Source organism: Amblyomma mixtum, chromosome 4 (assembly GCF_055824585.1).
Source record: "Amblyomma mixtum isolate Tamu chromosome 4, ASM5582458v1, whole genome shotgun sequence".
NCBI classification, from domain to species: Eukaryota; Metazoa; Arthropoda; class Arachnida; order Ixodida; family Ixodidae; genus Amblyomma; species Amblyomma mixtum.
Genome location: NC_143015.1, coordinates 156,236,576 through 156,255,619, shown reverse-complemented (window position 1 = coordinate 156,255,619; position 19,044 = coordinate 156,236,576). Strand labels below are relative to the sequence as shown.

At 47.3% G+C, this 19,044-nt stretch overlaps 1 protein-coding gene across 1 annotated transcript in view; it reads left to right on the top strand.

Annotated features, from left to right (window-relative positions):
* The first annotated feature begins 2,578 nt into the window (after positions 1-2,578).
* The window catches only part of mwh (multiple wing hairs), a 230,814-nt gene continuing 214,348 nt past the window's right edge, over positions 2,579-19,044 (top strand). Inside the window, exon 1 of the mRNA XM_089541011.1 lies at positions 2,579-2,732. Coding sequence (XP_089397137.1) covers positions 2,588-2,732 — 145 coding nt within the window. The 5' untranslated portion in view covers positions 2,579-2,587. The remainder of the gene's footprint in view (positions 2,733-19,044) is intronic.

Genomic DNA, 19,044 nt, shown 5'->3' with positions numbered 1-19,044 from the left:
AATTTGTCCTCTAGCGCACTCTAGGGGTAGAGGAGAGCTTATTCCCTTTTTACTCCCATATATGCATATTCGTGTCTGGAGTGTACCTGCGCTTGCCTCGGCAGTTATCCTTATCGGCAGTTATCGGTAACCACAAAACTACATAGCAATAGAAGCATTTGCAGATCTAAACAGAGGTCGCCATATCACCTGGTTAGAAAACCGCACGAGTTCCCATAAACCAGATGTGACCCTGGACTATATGCAAAGGTAATCGAGGACCGTCATTGTCATTCAGCGCACCTCGCTCAGAACGGCGCGTAATTTGACCCTGATATGCCACGACCGCGGACGCATAGGTGCCCGTGATCTCCATTAAGCACGTATCTTTGCACGGCGCCTGTTTTTTGTTACTTTTTTTTATTTTCCCGGCCTCCATCTCGCTACCGGCGCCATTGTGCTACAGAGTGCACGCTTCAGACTTCTCTATATAGCGCGGTTCCGCGTTCCGTCTGAAAGCATGCACGCAAGATATCGGAATTCCTTACCTCCACGTGTTTTATTATAGCTCTCTAGCGTGGGTTCTCGCGTAGAGGTTACGGTTTCGTTCCTATCTTTTTCCGTTTCTTTTTTACCCCCGTCTGGTACACACACCCTCCAAAGACCCGCCTCAAAGAAGTGCTTCTGCCGCTCTTTGCTTCAGCTCATTGTTCCATCTTACGTACTCATTTCAGCGCGTATATTCTTTTCCGCCTTCTAGCGCGGAACATGTATATACGGCAATGCGGGGCTTGCCCAGCAGAGCGCGAAGTTTCTTCGTCTGCTATATACCATACTCGGCAACGGTCACGGGCCGCGGCGCCAACATGGCGGCCGGGTGGCTTCAGTGCAGACGATACCACACCGCCACCCACCAAACACGGCTTGCCAAGCCCTGATTGTGCCTGGCGTTTACGTGCGTTCGTGCATGAGTATGCGGGGATACAGAATTGGCCACCTTTCTTTGTCTTGAACCACGTAAGCGCGCCTTGCGCCGCTGTTCTCGAGGCAGTATAGTATGTACACGAAGGTAGTTTCGCAGGTGACGCAGCCGCGCCTGCGTACTATGTATATACACCCTTCTGAGCCGTGCCTCGACTTGCATGTCCCAAAGTGTCTGGGGCGCGCACGGCGAAGCCGCGGCCACCGTTTCCCCACATTTGAATGTCGAACACGCCCCAGTGCTCGCTTTTTATCTCGTTTCCCTCGTGAACCCGCGAGAGCAGACGCCGACGGCGCTAGTGAGCAGACGTGAGTGAGCCTTCTGCACTTCTGCAGCAGACGACATCGGCGCTCGTTCCTCCAGTGTCGTGAGCTGAGAGGATGTAGGCATTGGGAGAGGGCCTTTGTAGCGGGTATTGAGTAAGCAGACGACGGCTTGGGGTAAAGAAAGGCGCCATGTTTAGAAATCGGGAGAAGAGAAAAGGAGAGGAATGGAAAAAAAAAGAAATAGAGAAAAGCGCGGTGCAGTGGCACGGTTCCCCTTGCCTGCGTTTCGGCCATTGTTTCTTGCGTCGCCGTTGTGGTGTGCGTGTGTGGGTGTTCGCCTGGGTCTAGGTTTATTCTGCGCGAGCTCGTGCCTTGGCTTTCTTTCATTCCTTCTTCGTTCGGCCTTAGCTCTAAGCCCGGCTTGCCCTGGATTTTCGTCGCGCCGTATCGAGAGAGAGGCGGGTGAAAGGAGGAAAAGAGAAGTTCGAACGAAGGCTTCCTTCCCCTACACGCCGATGTCGCACTAGTGTGTCTTCGAGCCACTTGCTTTCTTGGACCGAGGGTGAGGAGGTCAGGCGCGCGTTGCCGTGTTTACGGTATAAGCCTTATCGGAACGAGCATCTTCGGAGTGGCGCGTACGGTACTACGGCTTCTGTGAACGAAACCAAGCGGGCCCACACCGAGAACTGCGAGCGAACGGGTAAGACGGTTGGTCCGCTGGATCTACAGTTCTTGCCGAGGCTGATGACTTGGACGACGGCTGGGACTGAGTGGTCGTGCGAACTCTGACCCGTTTTCGCGTTAGGTTTATCCTGGGATCAGTTAGTCGCTTAATAGTTTTTATACGGTCACCGACCTACCGCTATCCGGACGACTAGAGAGTGTCTACGAAGTGCTCCTGGTCAAGGAACGGGAAAAGTGAAAAAGGTGATTTTTTTTTTGTGCTTGGTGTGTGATGACAGGACGATTAAGACGATAAGTGTTGTTTGCGTCTGTGTGCTTCCAACGTTTACCGTGCCTCAGGACTTCTCTGCTGCTTTTTGGAAAACCGAAGAGTGCCGACTGGTGTATACTGCTCAAGAAACGTGGAGAAGTGTTTTCTGATGCCTGGATTGTGATGCTGGGACGATAACTGTTGCTTTCTACTGGAATTGTGCCCTAGGAACTACCTAATTCGCTCGGCTGGTGATTTAGAGGAGTCTCCGCAACTTTGACCTGCTCGCGGGCATTGGGTCAAGGTGTGTTTTTGCGTTGAGACCCGACCTTGGCTTTGGCTGCGTTGTTCCGAGTTCCGTTTTGCTCCGAGGAAACGGAGTGATTAATAAACATCTTGTGAATCCTCGAGTGACAAGACGAAAGCATGGAAGTGCTGTTGACTACTCCACTTTCGTCTAATTCGGTGAGTCGCGATTCGTCGTCGTCTGCTGCGAGCCGCGTCGTCACGAGTTCGTCTGCTACGGCTCTGTGGTGGAGGAGGTTGGCTGGAAGGAAGAGGATTGCTCCAGGTGCGTCTTATGTTTTTATTTTCTTTACATTTGTTTAAATTAAAGTTGTCTATATATCATTCTGGAGGCACGAACTAATCCGAGGTTGCAGCAGAGTCAGAATGAGCTCAGCAGAGAGACTGTCTCAACCGCTAGCAGAAGAACGTATAAAAGGGACCGCGAAGCCGTGTTTTGTGAAACTCGAGGGTTGATTTCATTTACTGGCGTCACAAACACCGGGCTGAGCCCAATCCGCAATGAATTTTACTCATTACAGCAGGAATTTAGGGCAGCTTTTAACTATGAAACCGTTAAGTATAAAGAAACAGCCAATGTACAGCCTTTGTCAAAAGTTTGGAGCCCAGGGGGTTTGCTTCTGAAGCACACTGTCTAGTTCGTAATGCATCTCCAGCGCTCCAAATTTGCTGAAGGTAAGGAGATTTCTGATCCTGCCTCCTCTAATGGGTAGGACTACCACGAATGTCACAGGAGCCCCACTGCGAGGCTTAGAAGCAAACCCCCTGGGCTCTAAACTTTTCACAAAGACTGTACACTAAAACTGAAAGAATTAAACGCCTTCCGTGAAGTCCATGCCTGTTCTAATGCTAGCTGCACCATTCGGTTACGATTTTTCTCTATAAACGAGTTAGCCGTTACTACTGACAGTCCAGAATCTCTGGCAAAAGGCGTTGGCACTGCACTGAATGACAACAATTTCCTTTTCTACCTTTTATACCTCCGTAGCGATGGAAGAAAAAAGGCGAAACTAATGTTCTAATGTCAGCGCGCGTACGATTAAATGACGCCGCATATATAGAAACAGTGCTCTGCCATGTCTGTCAGGGAAGGTACATTAAAAAAAAAGAGAGAGAGAAAGTATGTGGGCAGCCCAGGAAAGGAACTGCGCGCATACGTGTGCAACGCTGTCCACGAACCATTAAGGCTAGCGGCGGCGCTCTCGACAATCTGTACACGCTAACAAATGTCACGTTCGAGCAGCGTGAGTGTATAGCTCGACTGTGAGCCAAAAGGAACACAAAACAACAATCAAACCAACACGGAAATGAACAACTCCCGCCGTGTCCTGCAGAATCCGGCGCGCGTATAGTCGTCTGCTTCCTCGATTAGTTGCAGACGACGGCGAAACTCAGGCGACGAAGTTTATCGTCTGCACCATGGTCTGCACGATCGTCGTCTGCCGCTTGCTGCGCGGGCATTGGCAGCGCCGTCTGGAATCGCGCATTTAGCGAATTCGTCCCGCACGTTCCAACCGGTCCATTTTTTTTTTATTTTTTGCGCCCACACGCATCCTCCCTCCGGTGCGGACATTTCGGCTAGCTTACATAGCCAACGTTTCTTATAGCGAACGGCGCGCGTTTTTCTATTTCCGTGAACTGCCGTTCCACCTTTTCCTCTACCCGAAGATACAAACAGCGGCAACATCGTGGGTGCTCGCATTCGAAAGTTTTACATACACCCGTGACCTCGGGGGCGAAGCGACACGATATTTCTCACTCAACGCTTGTCTATATGTGCGAGCCATTCCGATGAGTTGTTTATAAACTGTTTATATTTGTTTCTTTTACTCTGTCCTAGCCCGCTACCATTAACGTGTATCTTTCTCTTTAGTGGATCTCCTGTGTGATTCGTGCCTTATATTTTCTTTATTTCTGTCTGTACACTCACCTAGCTCGCATGCTGAACATGTTTTGAAGCGGGAAACCGGAGAACGGTTTCTTTTTCGTGCAGACCGTTTTTTTTTTTCGCTTTCGGGTGAGTTTCTCTCGTATTTATAGCGCAGCCTTGCCCGCGTTTATCCTTTGACTCGCGCTGTGGGGTCTGCACTGCAAAACTGCTGGGGGAAAAAATGGCTTTGCACTTGATGGTCCTGGTCACGATCCCCGCTTTCTTGCACTGCTGCATAGAGCAGTGATTTCTTTTTATTTGTTTAAATTGTTTTGACCTAGCTGTTGCAGGCTTTGTCGATGTCGATTTCACTACGGAAATATGTATCGTGGCTTTTTTTTTCTTTTTTTCACATGCAAGCTTGGCGTCTTAAGGTGGAAAATAGGGGATGTCGACATCTTGTACCGACCCACACAAGTCTGAGTGCTTATAGTTGAAGCAAAATCATTAGAATTCTGATTAAAGTGCATTCAAAGTTACCGAATGCTGCTTTGAAGGAGAAGTCGCCGCGGTGGCTCAGTGGTTATGGTGCTCGGCTGCTGGCTCGAAAGACGCGGGTTCGATCCCGGCAGGGCCGATCGCATTTCGATGGAGGCGAAATTCCAGAGGCCCGTGTACTGTGCGATGTGAGTGCACGTTAAAGAACCCCAGGTGGCCGAAATTTCCGGAGCCCTTCACTACGGCGTCCCTCAAAACCTATATTTTTTTGGGACGTTTTAATCCCCCGTAAACCAAACCAAACCAAATCCACCTCCCCCAAATCATTCTTTGAATTTTGAAATTAGAGAAATTCTTTAATTGCTTTTCGTGCTCCGGGAACCTTGGTTTCCTAACGAAACGAAAGTCCGCTCTTTACAATGCCGCCACGACGGGACGCTTGCCGTCTATTTATTTTTTTATTTATTTGTACATACTGCAGCCCCTACAGGGGCTATCGGAGGAGTGGGCATATACAAAGCATCGTAGATACAGTCGAAACTAAAGACATGGTAGGAAAAATTAAAACACCAAAGTTGAAAACAGAGGGAGCGCTACACAAATTAGGAGCGTGGGAACAGTAAATAAAGACATTATGAATCAGCTATGGCATGCATAAATCTGTCTGTTGGGAGGGAACGCACTGTACCGGACAGTGTATTCCAATGTTCAATGGCACGCACTCGACCAGGAAATGTATCCCCATGTTCAATGGTGGCACGTTAAAGAACCCCAGGTGATCGAAATTTTCGGAGTCCACTACGGTGTCCCTCATAGCCTGAGTCGCTTTGGGACGTCAAACCCCATAAACCAACCAACCGACATTAGTGCGAGAAAAGTACGGTGAGAGATTAAGATTATTATAACTTTTTGCTGACGATGGTATGGCACTCGTGATATACCTATTGCTTGAGAGTGTGAAAGCCCAGAATGGAAGGTCGGTAAGATTAGGTCCTCCGTAATTTTGTCGCGTCCACTATAGTTGCACGTTGAGGAGTCAGCCATTTTTTACTGCGGCTACCGTAATCTCAATAATTGTCATCCCCACCAGTCGGGTCTACTCCGCTGTAGGCTACTCCACTTAGGAAAGAATGGCCTCTCCCAGCCAATGGAGACACAGTAATGCTGCGTCTCAGCGAGGGACCCCGGACAGTTAGCCGCAGTATAGCGACGGAGGGTCAAGGTTGCACGGGAGGCAGTTCCCAGGGTGCATCAGTGAGTGAGTGCGGTGTTTCCGAGCGGCAGTGTCCGCTCTTGACAATGGGATGTATGCAATCTGCCTTCTGAGAAGAGTAGCAACTGCTTTCGCGAGGTCATTGCCGACATGGACGCTGTGACCCCGGCATCCAATTGGAAGATGTGTCGTGATCTTTTATCAACAGCAGGACAATTATAACTCCCGTCACTGACATCTATCCCCGACTTCCATGGCGGTAAGCGGTGGGCATGTATTGAAGGGTAGCGTTGGAACCGGACTTGATGGAATCGAGACTGTGTGTCCTGCGAGTGTTGCTCGAGAGGGTCGTTACCTGCTGAAGCTTGTTTGGTGTTTGCGATGGGCTGCCCTGTGTCGAGTTCACATTTTCCCCTAAATTATACCCCTCACCCGGAAGCTGGGAACATAGTTTCTTACTATTACCTAGAGGGAAAGCTGACAACCCGACTATGGGAGTTTGCATGGAGACCCCTCGAGACCACTTCAGCCACCATGGGCGCTGAAAGCATCATGGGGCGGTGAGCTACTTGTTGCGGAACTGCAACTTTTGGCCAGAAAATAATGAGAAAATAAAGCTGTTAGATAACTAGGAATGTCCTAACATTCAATATCCTACCTGTAAATTGCAACAAACGAGCAGAAAAGCATTTAAGTACAAAGTTTGCCCAAAATAAGAGGTGGCTAGCTTTCCTATTGGCCAAGTAATGAACACTACAAAAGCTAATATTTCGTAATTAACAGGTGCACTTTTAAAAGTGAATATGTTAAAAAAAATGGTGTTGCTTAGATACTTTAAGAGGTTTTTTAATGGCATTTCGGAAAAGTGAAACCTTTTATTGGCGTCGTCTCTCTATGCGTTTTCACTACTATGGTTTTTGCACACTGCGTTCGCGCCAAAGTCGTCTGTGCACACACGAACAACGTTTTCGAAATGAAACGTCTTAGTAGTGCCACTCTGTGTTCTCGAAAAACTACGACTGTCCCGCAACAAGTAGCTCACCGCCCCATGATGCTTTGAGCGTCCATGGTGGCTGAAGTGCAGCGCCGCCAGCTTTCCCTCTAGGTAATAGTAAGAAACTCTATGGCTGGGAAGGTGTCAGGACTCTACCCGCTTAACGAGAAATGTTCTGTCTGTGCTATTGTTTTGAGCCCTACGGGAGGAATAACCGCCTGCTTGGACCAAACCGGAACTTCCGCTTTTACGGCGAAAGCCTTTAATGCCTCACCGTTGTCGACAGAAGCTTGTCAGCAGAGGTGTCACGCTTTTTCTAGTCAGACCAGAAAGAAAATCTTTGTGCACGATGGGATTCGAACCACCATCCTTCCGTTCAGCAGCCGAGCGTGCTAATGGCTACGATACTTCCCGCCAACGCATATGTAGTTCTCCTTGTCTAGGACGCTGGAGAGTGTTTGCAGAAAGGCGTCGAATCAGACGGATGCCTCCCAAACGCCCTCCAGTGTCTCCAGCATCTGAGATTCACAAACAACTGCGCACTTAATTAACATCTTAACCACACATCAGTGACACAAGCAGCAGCACCGCGCTAAAGGCTTTCACCTCACCGCACTTTAGGTCAACAAAGTGCCCCCTGAATTTTTCCTGATAGCAGTATTTTAAAAACTGGCTAATTAATCTTTACCAAATAAATAATTTTTGAGAACGAAAAATATGTCCTTTTGTGTTGTGAAATTTGGCTTTCGGAACCAAGAAATATGAGCGAACATTATTTGGAACAGTCACTCTAGTGACCAGTAGCTGGCGCAGTATAAAATCCATGGCTGCGGTGCAACTGAGGGACACCACAAAAATTCAGCGATTACTCGCGCTGAGGTCTCTCCCCCCCCTCTCACTCACACACACACACACACACACACGCGCGCGCGCGCACGCACGCTAAAGAACCCCAGGGTCAAAATTTCCGGAGCCCTCCACTACGGCGTCTCTCATAGCCTTAGTCGCTTTGAGACGTTAAACCCGATAAAACCAAACACACACACACGCACGCACACACACACACACACACACACACACACACACACACACACACACACACACACACACACACACACACACGCACGCACGCACGCAAGCACGCACGCACGCACGCACGCGCGCGCGCACGCACGCTAAGAACCCCAGGGTCAAAATTTCCGGAGCCCTCCACTACGGCGTCTCTCATAGCCTTAGTCGCTTTGAGACGTTAAACCCGATAAAACCAAACACACACACGCACACACACACACACACACACACACACACACACACACACACACACACACACACACACACACACACACACACACACACACACACACACACACACACGCATGCACACACACGCGTACGCACGCGCCCCCATACACAGAGACAGACCGAAAGACAGACATAGCTTTTGCTTTGGGACCTTCTGCTAAGGATTATCTGTAAGAATGCCTGTATTGGCATTTATAATGGTATTTGATTGATTGATTGATTGATTGATTGATTGATTGATTGATTGATTGATTGATTGATTGATTGATTGATTGATTGATTGATTGATGGATGGATGGATGGCATTTTGTGGGGCAGAAAATAGAGGCCGAAAGCCCAGCTGCGGAACCCTAGCTGTCGGGGAGTGTTCACGAATATCTGCCATTAGAGTTTTTGGTTAAACATAGCCCACCAAATTTATTTATTTATTATTTATTTATTTATTATTGTTACCCTCAGGGCCAAAGGCATTTCAGAGGGGAGTGGTTACAAATTATAGAAAGAGAACAAAAACAAAAATTCAACATACAAGCGTCATGTTCCTGGTTATACAATTCAGTAAAAGAAGTAAGCATAATATGTAAGTGCAAGGTAAGAGAACAAACAAAGGAAACTAAAGTAAACAAAGGAAATGGAGAATGATAAGTACATTTGTTACGGAAGCGCAGGATGTCTTGAACGCAGGCTGTCGATCCGGGAAGGTGGTTCCAATCTGCTGATGTACGGGGAATGAACGACTGAGAACAAGCTTTTGTTTCGTGCGACGTTATACCGACCTTGTGAACGTGATCTAGCCGTGGAGAGATGAAAGACGGACGAGATATCAATTCATCGCGTAGATTGGGACAGTTGTAAAAAATTTTGTGAAATAAACATAACCGTGAAAATTTTCGACGGGAGGCTAAGGGTGGGAGGTTGGGCGTATTTTTCATGGAGGTGACACTTGAAGTACGATTGAAGTTAAGTAGGATGAAACGGGCGGCGTTATTTTGTACAAGCTCGAGTGAATTAATTGAATTTGCGTGTGTGGATGAACGAATAGTAAACGCATGCGCAGTCTCCCTCTGGAATCATCAGAGGCAGAATAACATTTTTAATGTGACGCTCCCACAGTGACTGCCTTTCTAATAAACCTACCCCTGTATTATGAGAGATATCTGGATCAGATCTTCGGTTTAAGTTTTGATTGCGTCAAAGTTTTTAAAGGTGAGCGGGCCCTGATGTGAGGAAGCCATTTTGCGATCTTCTTCCTGGTCGTGTTTTATGTCAGCATTCTATTGCACTCTGCAAAGCAGGCGGGGTGACCCGGATTAGCCGCCGAATGCCATAGACGGCCATGACTGGGTCACGAAATGTTGACAGATCCGTGTTCACTAGCTCGTGACCGAGTCCGCATGCCTACACCGGGTAGCGGTAGCTCCTGTACGGAAGCGAAGGGGCGTTCGTCTCCTATAGGAAGCAGTTCAAAACCGAAAATCAAAACGACAGATCAAAACAACAACAACCGCAGCAACAGCAAAAAGACCGTCTGCCGCCTGCACGGGTCGTCTGCTCCCGAGAATATCGTCTGCCCGCAATCTTAACCCCGCGCCATTTTGTTGCTGCAGGTCTCCGCCCCAGGAACCGAAAAGAGACAAAGCAAATGAAAAAAAAAGCAGAGAGGGATACGAAAAAAACGAAAGAAATATAAAGAAATAAAATCGCAATAAAATGCGACCAGGAACGATCGGGCGAGTTCTTTTGGTCGGTCGAGAATGGAAGCACTGGGTTTCCAAAGAGCAGACGAAAAAAAAAAAAAAAAAACTCGTGAACCGAACCCGGACGATATCTGGGCGCTATATAGCGGTTCCATGCAAACGGAGCTACTATACGATCCCATAGAAGTCGGAGCTTCTGTGTTTTGTTGCGTCGTTGCGGTTGACTGGCTACGGGTTGGATCGCTTCGCGGTCGCGCGCGAACAGCTTCGTACGCTCCTCCCTGGTGAGGAAGTTCTTCGCGGTGTTTGCTTTTCACGACGAAACCAAACGTGCGCTACGCTGCGGTGGCGCCGCCGCCATCTTGATGGTATCTCGCTAAGCTGTTTGTACTCCTGATCCTTACCTTATATACTTAGAGTGGCGTATGCAGTACTGGTATATATTGAGGCGGGGAAACTGCAAGCAGCGGCGACAACGTTTCCTTAGTAGAGGAGCGAAGAGTGTTGCCACCAGCGCGGCTGTTATGGTCCGTTAAGAGAGCCGCTTCCCGAATGCCACTGGTGTCTTTGTTGGTGCGCTTACTAGAAGGGAGCCGAGGCCCCTTGGCCTGAATAACGGCGAGATTGTCTGCAGCTTTTTCTCATATATGTTTTTTTTTTCGTTGTAAGCGAGCCGAAAGAAAGGACTAGGTGGGAGGTCTTCCTGGTATACTCGTTCGAGGAGGCTGTAAGTGCTGTTTTACGAGGGCCAAGGTCGCGAGGAAAGCGTGATATACTTTGTTGAAAGTTCGGCACCTGAAAGAAGAACAGATAAAGAGGGTAATAAACAGGCCTGTATAGTAGAACACGAGTTAGAAAAATTCAGGGGGGCACTTTGTTGACCTAAAGTGCGGTGAGGCGAAAGCCTTTAGCGCAGTGTTGCTGCTTGTGTCACTGATGTGTGGTTAAGATGCTAATTAAGTACACAACTGTTTGTGAATCTTAAATGCTGGAGACACTGGAGGGCGTTTGGGAGGCATCCGTCTGATTTGACGCCTTTCTACAAACACTCTCCAGCGTCCTAGACAAGGAGAACTACATAAGGTTTGGCAGGAAGTAGCGTAGCCAATAGCACGCTCGGCTGCGGAACAAAAGGATGGTGGTTCGAATCCCATCGTGCACAAAGATTACTTTTTTTCTGGTCTGACTAGAAGAAGCGTGACAGCTCTGCTGACAACCTTCTGTCGACAACACATTAAAGGCTTTCGCCTTAAAAAAAGTAGACAGCTTATCCGACTAACTCGATCGGGTAAGCTCGGTTTAGTTCGGAGCGCGGTGCAAGACGACAAAAGACAATATTTTTTCTCGGGGTTGGTAAGTCTGGAGTAGCGCTTTAGAACTAAAATAAACCAATTTATAGTACTCTCCTCTCCAATCACGGAGAAGTGGGAACGATACCAGGGATTTTTCTCCTTCGTTGTTTTCTGCCTGTAGAGTAAATAGTACTGCGTGCGGTATCTGCCTGAAGGTCAGAGTTCATCATCATCAGCCTGACTACGTCCACTTCAGGGCAGTGGGCCTCTCATGTCTCTCCAACTAACCCTGTCCTTTGTTAGTTGCGGCCACCGTATCCTCTCAAACTTCTTAGTCTTAAAAGAACGTCTTGCTGGGCGAGTTGGTAACTGTTCATCTTTGGTCACAGGCGCGAAAAAAGACAGAACACAAGACAGAAAGACACCTAACTTTCTGCCGCCCCCTGTCATGCTTGCCTTATCTTGGAATCCACTCCGTTACCCTTAATTACCAGCGGTTATCTTGCCTTCGCATTACATGCCCTGCACAAACACATTTCTTCCTCTTGATTTAGACTAGGATGTCATTAACCTGAGTTTGTTCCCTCACCCACTCTGCCAGCTAGCGGTCTTTTAACGTTACACCTGTCATTTTTTCTTTGTATAGCTCGCTCCGTTGTCTCCACGTTTCTGCCCCATAGGGGAGTACCGGCAAGGTACAGCTGTTGTATACCTTTCTATTGAGGGATATTGTTAAACTGCCATTCATGACCTGTGAGAACCTGCCATATGCGCTCTACTCCATTGGTAAGTTATTTCCCTCCCATGGTCCGGATCAACGGTCACTACCCGCCCTACGTAGACGCATTCCCATATCACTTCCAGCACCTCGCTGCCAATTGCGAACTGCAGTTCCCTTGCCCAAAAGTAGTTTCTTCGTATGTGTCGCGCTTACGTGCGTGTCGTTTTCACTGCGTTCCTTTCTCAGTGGAAGCGCGTCTTTCTTTTCCGTTACAAGCTCTAACGGGCAGTCTCGGTTCTCTGTGTACACTGACGTTTGTGGAAGGCTCAGTGCCCCCAGTACTCCGTTCCGTCGTCGAATTTCCCCGCTCCCTGGCGTATCGCCGTCGGGGTCTCCGCTCGGAGACGCCCCACAGACCTGGACGGAAACCGGTGACCCGTTGAGCGATTGGTACCGCGGCCAGCTGTGTGAGTGCACGGCTTCGAGCACTGCGCCCTCTCCGGATTGGGCGGATGATGCGTTGCGTGACCGCGGCGCCTGTGCACGCCGTTTCTTGCTGCTGCCGCCGTCAGGGGGCGGAGTGTATGGCGTTCGCGGTGCTCCTCCCGGGGCGTATTATATATAAACGGGGCCTAGCGTGGTTATTTGCGGTCTCAAAGGACGACTTCCTGGCCACTTGCTGGGGGCCCACGTTCTTCGGTTTTTTTTTTTCGCCTTCCCTGAGAGCGACCTACGGGCCAGCAAGCTTGTGTTTGGAAGAGCGGCCATGTATACTCCTATAGAACCAAGTAATTTCATTGCATATATTGAAATGAAATCTAAGCGCACACGAAAAACGCACACAAGAGGAGGATACACACAGGACAGGCGCTACATCCTCCTTTATCCTCGCTGTATCCTCCTCTTGTGTGCGTTTTTCGTGTACGCTTAAATGTCATTTCAATATAAGCTATGCACCATCTAGCTCAAACAAAAGTTTTGTTAATTTCATTGCAGAAGTTAAAATGTTAATGGACTTCGAGTAAAGCTCAATCCAATTTGCGTTTTCAGTAAAAATCGATTAATTGGCTTTCTGGCTATACTGATATTCGTCTGGCCGCAAAATACGCATTTATTGCTCAGAATATCGAATTTAAATGTCTTCCCGCCGTTCGATTCAAACTCGTGACGCTCCCTTAAGGGATTGCGCTAGAGGACAGATTACTTCCTTTTTGCACCCATATAGGCGTATTCCTCTTTTTTGGAGAGTTTTGGAGAATCCCCCTTACGCGGCCCTGTGGTTCAGGTTGCCTTGACAATGGGCTCTCACGACGGTCGAGGAAGGTGGCATTCTGCCGTTATCGCTGCCACGACTTCGTCCAACAGGAAGGCAAAAGGTCTAGAAGGCATTTTCTCAGAGTGCTCCAGGGCAAAGCTGTTGAAGGCCTTTTCGCAAAAAATGGCGTTTGGGTAACACCCACATGTCAGTTCGTGCAAGGAGGATTAGGGGGCATGCAATAACCTCCGCTTGGCGTAGACCGAACGGTACTTTTTACATGCGTTTCGCTTCTGGGGTACAGAATGCTTGGCGGGCGGACGCCGTACCCATTGAAAAGACTGGTGTTCTTCACGGTGGTACCGGAATTCGAACTGAAAACTTCCCGCATAGGAGGCGGATGGTATTACAACTACTCTACTGAAAAAAAAAAGGTTTTTGGGGATAGGAAGTTCGTAGTAACTGTCTCACTTCTCGGCGTACACCTCAATGAGGCATGATATAGGTGGTAAAGGAGGGAGTGACAGAAGACAGGAAGAAAGAAAGAAAGGAAGAAAGAAAGAAAGGAAGAAAGAAAAGAGGGAAGGAAGGAAGGAAGGAAGGAAGGAAGAAAGAACGAAGGAGAGAAAGGAAGAAGGAAGGAAAGAAGGATAGAAAGAAAGGAAGAAAAGAAAGAGAGAAAGAAAGAAGGAAAGAAGAAAGAAAGGAAAAGAGAAGGAAAGAAAAGAAAGAATGGAAGAAAGAAAGGAAGGAGGGAAGGAAAGAAAGAAAGATGGAAAGAAAGAAAGAAAGGAAGAGAAAAGGAAAGAAAGGAAGATATAAAGAAGGAAAGAAAGAGAAAAGGAAAGAAGGGAAGAAAGAGAAAAGGAAAGAAGGGAAGAAAGGAAGAAAGAAAGATTGAAAGAGAAAAAGAAATAAAGAAAGAAAGAGAGAAGGAAAGAAAGAAAGAAAGAAGAAAGAAAGAAAGAAAGAAAGAAAGAAAGAAAGAAAGAAAGAAAGAAAGAAAGAAAGAAAGAAAGAAAGAAAGAAAGAAAGAAAGAAAGAAAGAATCACCGTAGTGGAGGACTCCGGATTGCTACTTTCGACCACCTGTAATTCTTTAACGTGCCCTGTCTTCACACAGCACAAGGGCTTCTTTTGCGTTTCGCATCCGTCGAAACTCGGCTGCCGCGGCCTGGATTCGACCCTGCGTCCTTGGGCCCATTAGTCAAACGCCGTTAAGCACTGAACCTCCCCCGACAGGTAGCATCGGAAAGGCATCCACGTCCTGCGCACGAACGAGGGGGTGTTCATGAGTCGTTTTCATTTGGGACGACATTAGCCCCGTGTCTCACGAGGTGGACCAACTGACCACCACTCGCGAATGAGAAATCAGCATCCCTCCTCCTCCTCCTCCTCCTCCTCCTCCTCCTCCTCCTCAGCCCTTCTTCTCTTCCGACGTCGGTCACACTTCAAACGGTGCTACGTTGGGCAATAAAGCGCCGGTCGTTCGGAGAGTCACGCTTCTCCGATGAATGTCAACTTCGTCACCGTCGTCTCGTCCGCAAAGACAAGCCGCATTGGGAGACCCGAACGCCCCACGTGTGACGAAAGGAGCCCCATCTAGTTCTCTGCTCGGGCGATATTGCAGGGAGCTGGCGCGAGCGTTTGGCAAGAAGGCCGAAACAGTCACGCCGCGTAGCGCAAAGCGGTCGTGCTGACGCAACTCGTGACGTAAATGGTTCGGAACGAGGTTTTGTTTGCGTGAGGAAACTCGTTGTTGCGAGCTCGAAAATTGAAAAGTAAGGGACGAAACTGAGTAGAGAGATCGTAAGTGCTCTCTCGGTATAACCTCTGTTGGATTGTCGTGAGTTGCGTTTGAATCTTTCTTTCATTAACAATTATATTTCACAAAACCGAAACTATGCTAATCTGTTTGTATGTCAATGCAGGAAAGTAGAACAACGTTTAGAAGAGAGAGATAAAGAGGAAGAGGGAAGGCAGGGATGTTAACCAACGTTTAGAAGAGTAAAGCTCTTGCTTGGGCTAGTTGTTTCCCTTAGAAAAATTTCTTTAGACAGTGTACAGACTATCCATACATTTTTGTCTATAGAGTCTATACGCTGGCTATAGACAAATCCTAGAGCATAGTCTGTAGGCAATAGAAATCCTATAGACAGTCTATGGACAATCTATAGATTTATGGTCATACACTTTACTTCACTTTTGTCTATAGACAGTCTATATAATTTATTCGACAAAACGAAATATATATATAGGAAGGCAATAGAGTTTATATTAAGTCTGTAGAATCTCTATAGACCACTCTTTAAGGGTGCGTGATTGAAGATGTTCATTGGCGGATGAACGAGGACAAAAGTAAAACAGAAAAGTAGTTGATTCGCTGGTCCTGTCGTTTGTGTTCTACTTTTGTACTCGTTCATCGCGCTGTTTTCATTACACCTTCAAGTTTAGAAGAGCTCTATAGTACAGCGCCACTCTCTACATGCACTGCCTCTTGCACAGATGTGTTGGGATTGGCAGTTTGGATGGGGGCCGTTTCGAGCGTCGCTAATGATTCGCTACAGTGATTTCTACACTGGCCGAAAGTGAACTAATGAAGGATGCATATTGATGCTTGCAGGGCACTTTTGTTACTACACTGAGCGTAATGTTTGGTCAGTGACGTCTTTATTCATGGTCACTTACTCTCGTTCTCTGACGCAAGCGCGCACGGCATAGAATTTCTAAGTAAGACGAAGAAGGAAGCCATAGGCGCCCAAACGGTAGCTCTTCTCAGCTCCTGTTAATTGGTCTCCACCTTGGTGGAAAAAAAAAGGTACTCTTGACTTCCATTATACTCTGCAGAGCATAACAGGGCTCTAGAACACATAACGGCGGATTTAACTGTCACGCCCTTCAAGCCTCTGATAGGTTTAAACTATCAAAGCCATTAAGCCTTGTTAATTTGGACCCCGCTCGGTTGGCAGCAGCTTGAGTGGAGGAATTGTTGTGTTTTGTTTGCCAGGCTAGCATCAACTGCAGCCATGCTTCACACCACCTACCTGCCCTCCTCCCTTTCTTTTTTGTTTCTCTTTTCTTCCCTTTCGTATTCTCCCCGTCTTCATTCCTTTCCTCTCGTTCTATCCTTCTCCTCCTCTATTCAGTGCCAGTAAATCACGAGACAGTGCAAGTTGCAGTACGAGTTAGCTGCAATGCTACAGGGTTTCCCGATTAAACTCGAGTCTTGGGCCGTCGCTCTTATCAGGAATGAATTTATTCACCTGCCATTGCAGTCAACAAGTTGGGCGTACCCAAGTGTATGCTCGCATACTGGGGCGGTGCGATCTTATCTCGGTGAGATAATCCTCTGGCGTCGTCGTATAATCCGGATTGTCGTTAAACAACGCGCGCCGTGCATTTTAACGGTTCGTTAAGTGCTTGGCATAGGGTACCGTATCTTCCTCCTCGCCACAGCTTTACCGGTAACGATTCCCGTATGGCAGCAGGAAGGGAGTAACGGCTCTATCGCGCAACGAAGTTGTCACGAAACCCGCTCTTCACTTCGCGTATAGTACACGACCCGATCCATAGGTGGCGATAGCGCGACTGACCGGACCGACCTCTGCCGGCCGGGTTACTCGCTGCATTCCAAGCGTACAAAATGGCGGAAGCCCGTCGTTTCAGTGCCCTTGCTCTTGTTGCTCTAAGCGTTCCGGTTAGTAGGCGGAAAGTTTATGCAGGAATGTTGTTCCGCTTAATTAGGTAAAATGGCGTTCCTTGAAACTGCTACTGTCGGGGAAACAATCTTCTAATATGCTCGCAGCACGATGGCTGGCAGTTAATCTGGCGAATGTGTATACTGGTGCCATTCCGTATGCTTGAAGACAGGAAGTTGATCGATGTAAAACACTTTCTTGCCCTCGTTCGAGTTGGTTTGCATTTATGAAGCGGCACACTTGAAGATATGTTCAGCTCAGCTAAGTGGAACAATGCTCCATATAAATTGCGGGTACCTGTGGAGCATACGTTCACCTGTTTGCATGCGAAACGGTGATATTTGTATGTCGTGACGGAGAGCACCTAAATATGGTGCATACGCTATGATTGGTAGCGGCAGTTCAGAGGTGTTCTGTAGTTAGTGAGCGTCACAACAGTTGCACCTAAGCTGTTCGAAACGTTTAAGAAAAGCGGCTGGTACGGTTTTTTTCTTTTCAGAATCCATCTTTTGAGTTAAGACAAGCCAGTTTTGCTGAGGGTCAAAACTAGCTCTAATCATAGCTGCGGTTAGCGTGTGAGTTGTTGAATTAAGTCTTTGCTGCTAGTGTTTGCTTCATGGGGCGCAAAGAATAAGAAGAATAAACTGACGTCTTCGCGATTCGCCTCCGCCGAAATGCGACTCCTGCAGCCGGGACGGAATTGCGTTGTGTTAGTTATCAAAAATACACGCCGATGCATGACGTATGACCTCAGCTTAGCCAAAAATCTCCGCTGCTCCAAAAGTTAGGTCAAGAGAAAATTTGCCTTTTATATGAATGTAGCCGTGCAGGTGAGAAAATAACTGTCATTTCGAAGGGAATCAATCTGAAAGGTGCACTTCATAGAATGTCGTTGGCTAACAATAGAATATCATTCCTGAGAACATCTGAATAGTAATAGAAGGATCATTGGCAGCCTAGTAGCTGTCACGTTATCACTTATCACGTTTACTTAACAACTATCATAATTCAAACACGGACATCCACACACTATCGAAACAACACCTTAAGTGTTTGTTCACTCACAATTTAGGGAGGTAACTTCAATGTTTTGAAATCTTGTTTTATTATTGCAGCCTTTTGTGCACGTATTTTTAATGGTGGCTGCATTACACTGTCTGTGGTAAAACTGTGGTCTGTGCTTCTATGCCTGCAAATGTAGCAGGAAATGTTTTTAGTCCTGTATAACCATATATCAATTTCGCCGTTAGATGTTCTTCAGTGTGCAAAATATTGGTGATTAAGTATTAGTATTCGTCTTATTGAATCCATGTCTATCAGTTACATTGAACCAGTATTATTACTTTTTACTAATATGCAGCATTTTTGTTTGGAATTACTATGTATATTATGTATTTTTGTGTTTACTATATATTTTGTGTTTACAGTTTCTATGTATACTACATGCTCTTATCTTCGTACAATTTTAATCGCAGCTTTGTATTATTTCTGCTGTTATCCGTTGCCAAGAGAAAACAAGGGGTAAGAACCGTTGTCAAGCTGCTCGAGAAGCAGCTTTTTGTTCTTATCCTTGCATTTATTTCTGTATTGAAAGAAATGCTAAATAAATTGATTTGATTTGATTTGAAAAGCAAACCTGAAGAGCCTATTCCATTACTCAAGGCACTGAATAGTCCAGTGACGTCGCCACTGAAATCGGCGACGTGAATCACAGCTCGTGCTCTTACGTCTTTCAAGAAAACGAGGCTTTCAACTCTTGAGCTGCTGCCGGTTGTTATGGTGTCAAAAGTGGACGTCCGTGTCAAATCGTTAGGCGGAGCTTCGAACCTTCGAATCTTGCACTTGCATAGCTTTTTCAACGTTTTTTTTTTTAGGCGTTCATTTTTCGTACGCCTGACCCTGTATAATTGGCGCGAAAATCTGAACTGCGTGGCGCCTCTGGTGGAGAGAGGCGGAACCGCGCCGACGCGGGAGGATGGAGCAGACGAAAAAGAAAGCTTAGCAGACGATCCGAACGGAGATGAACCGTTTCTTTAG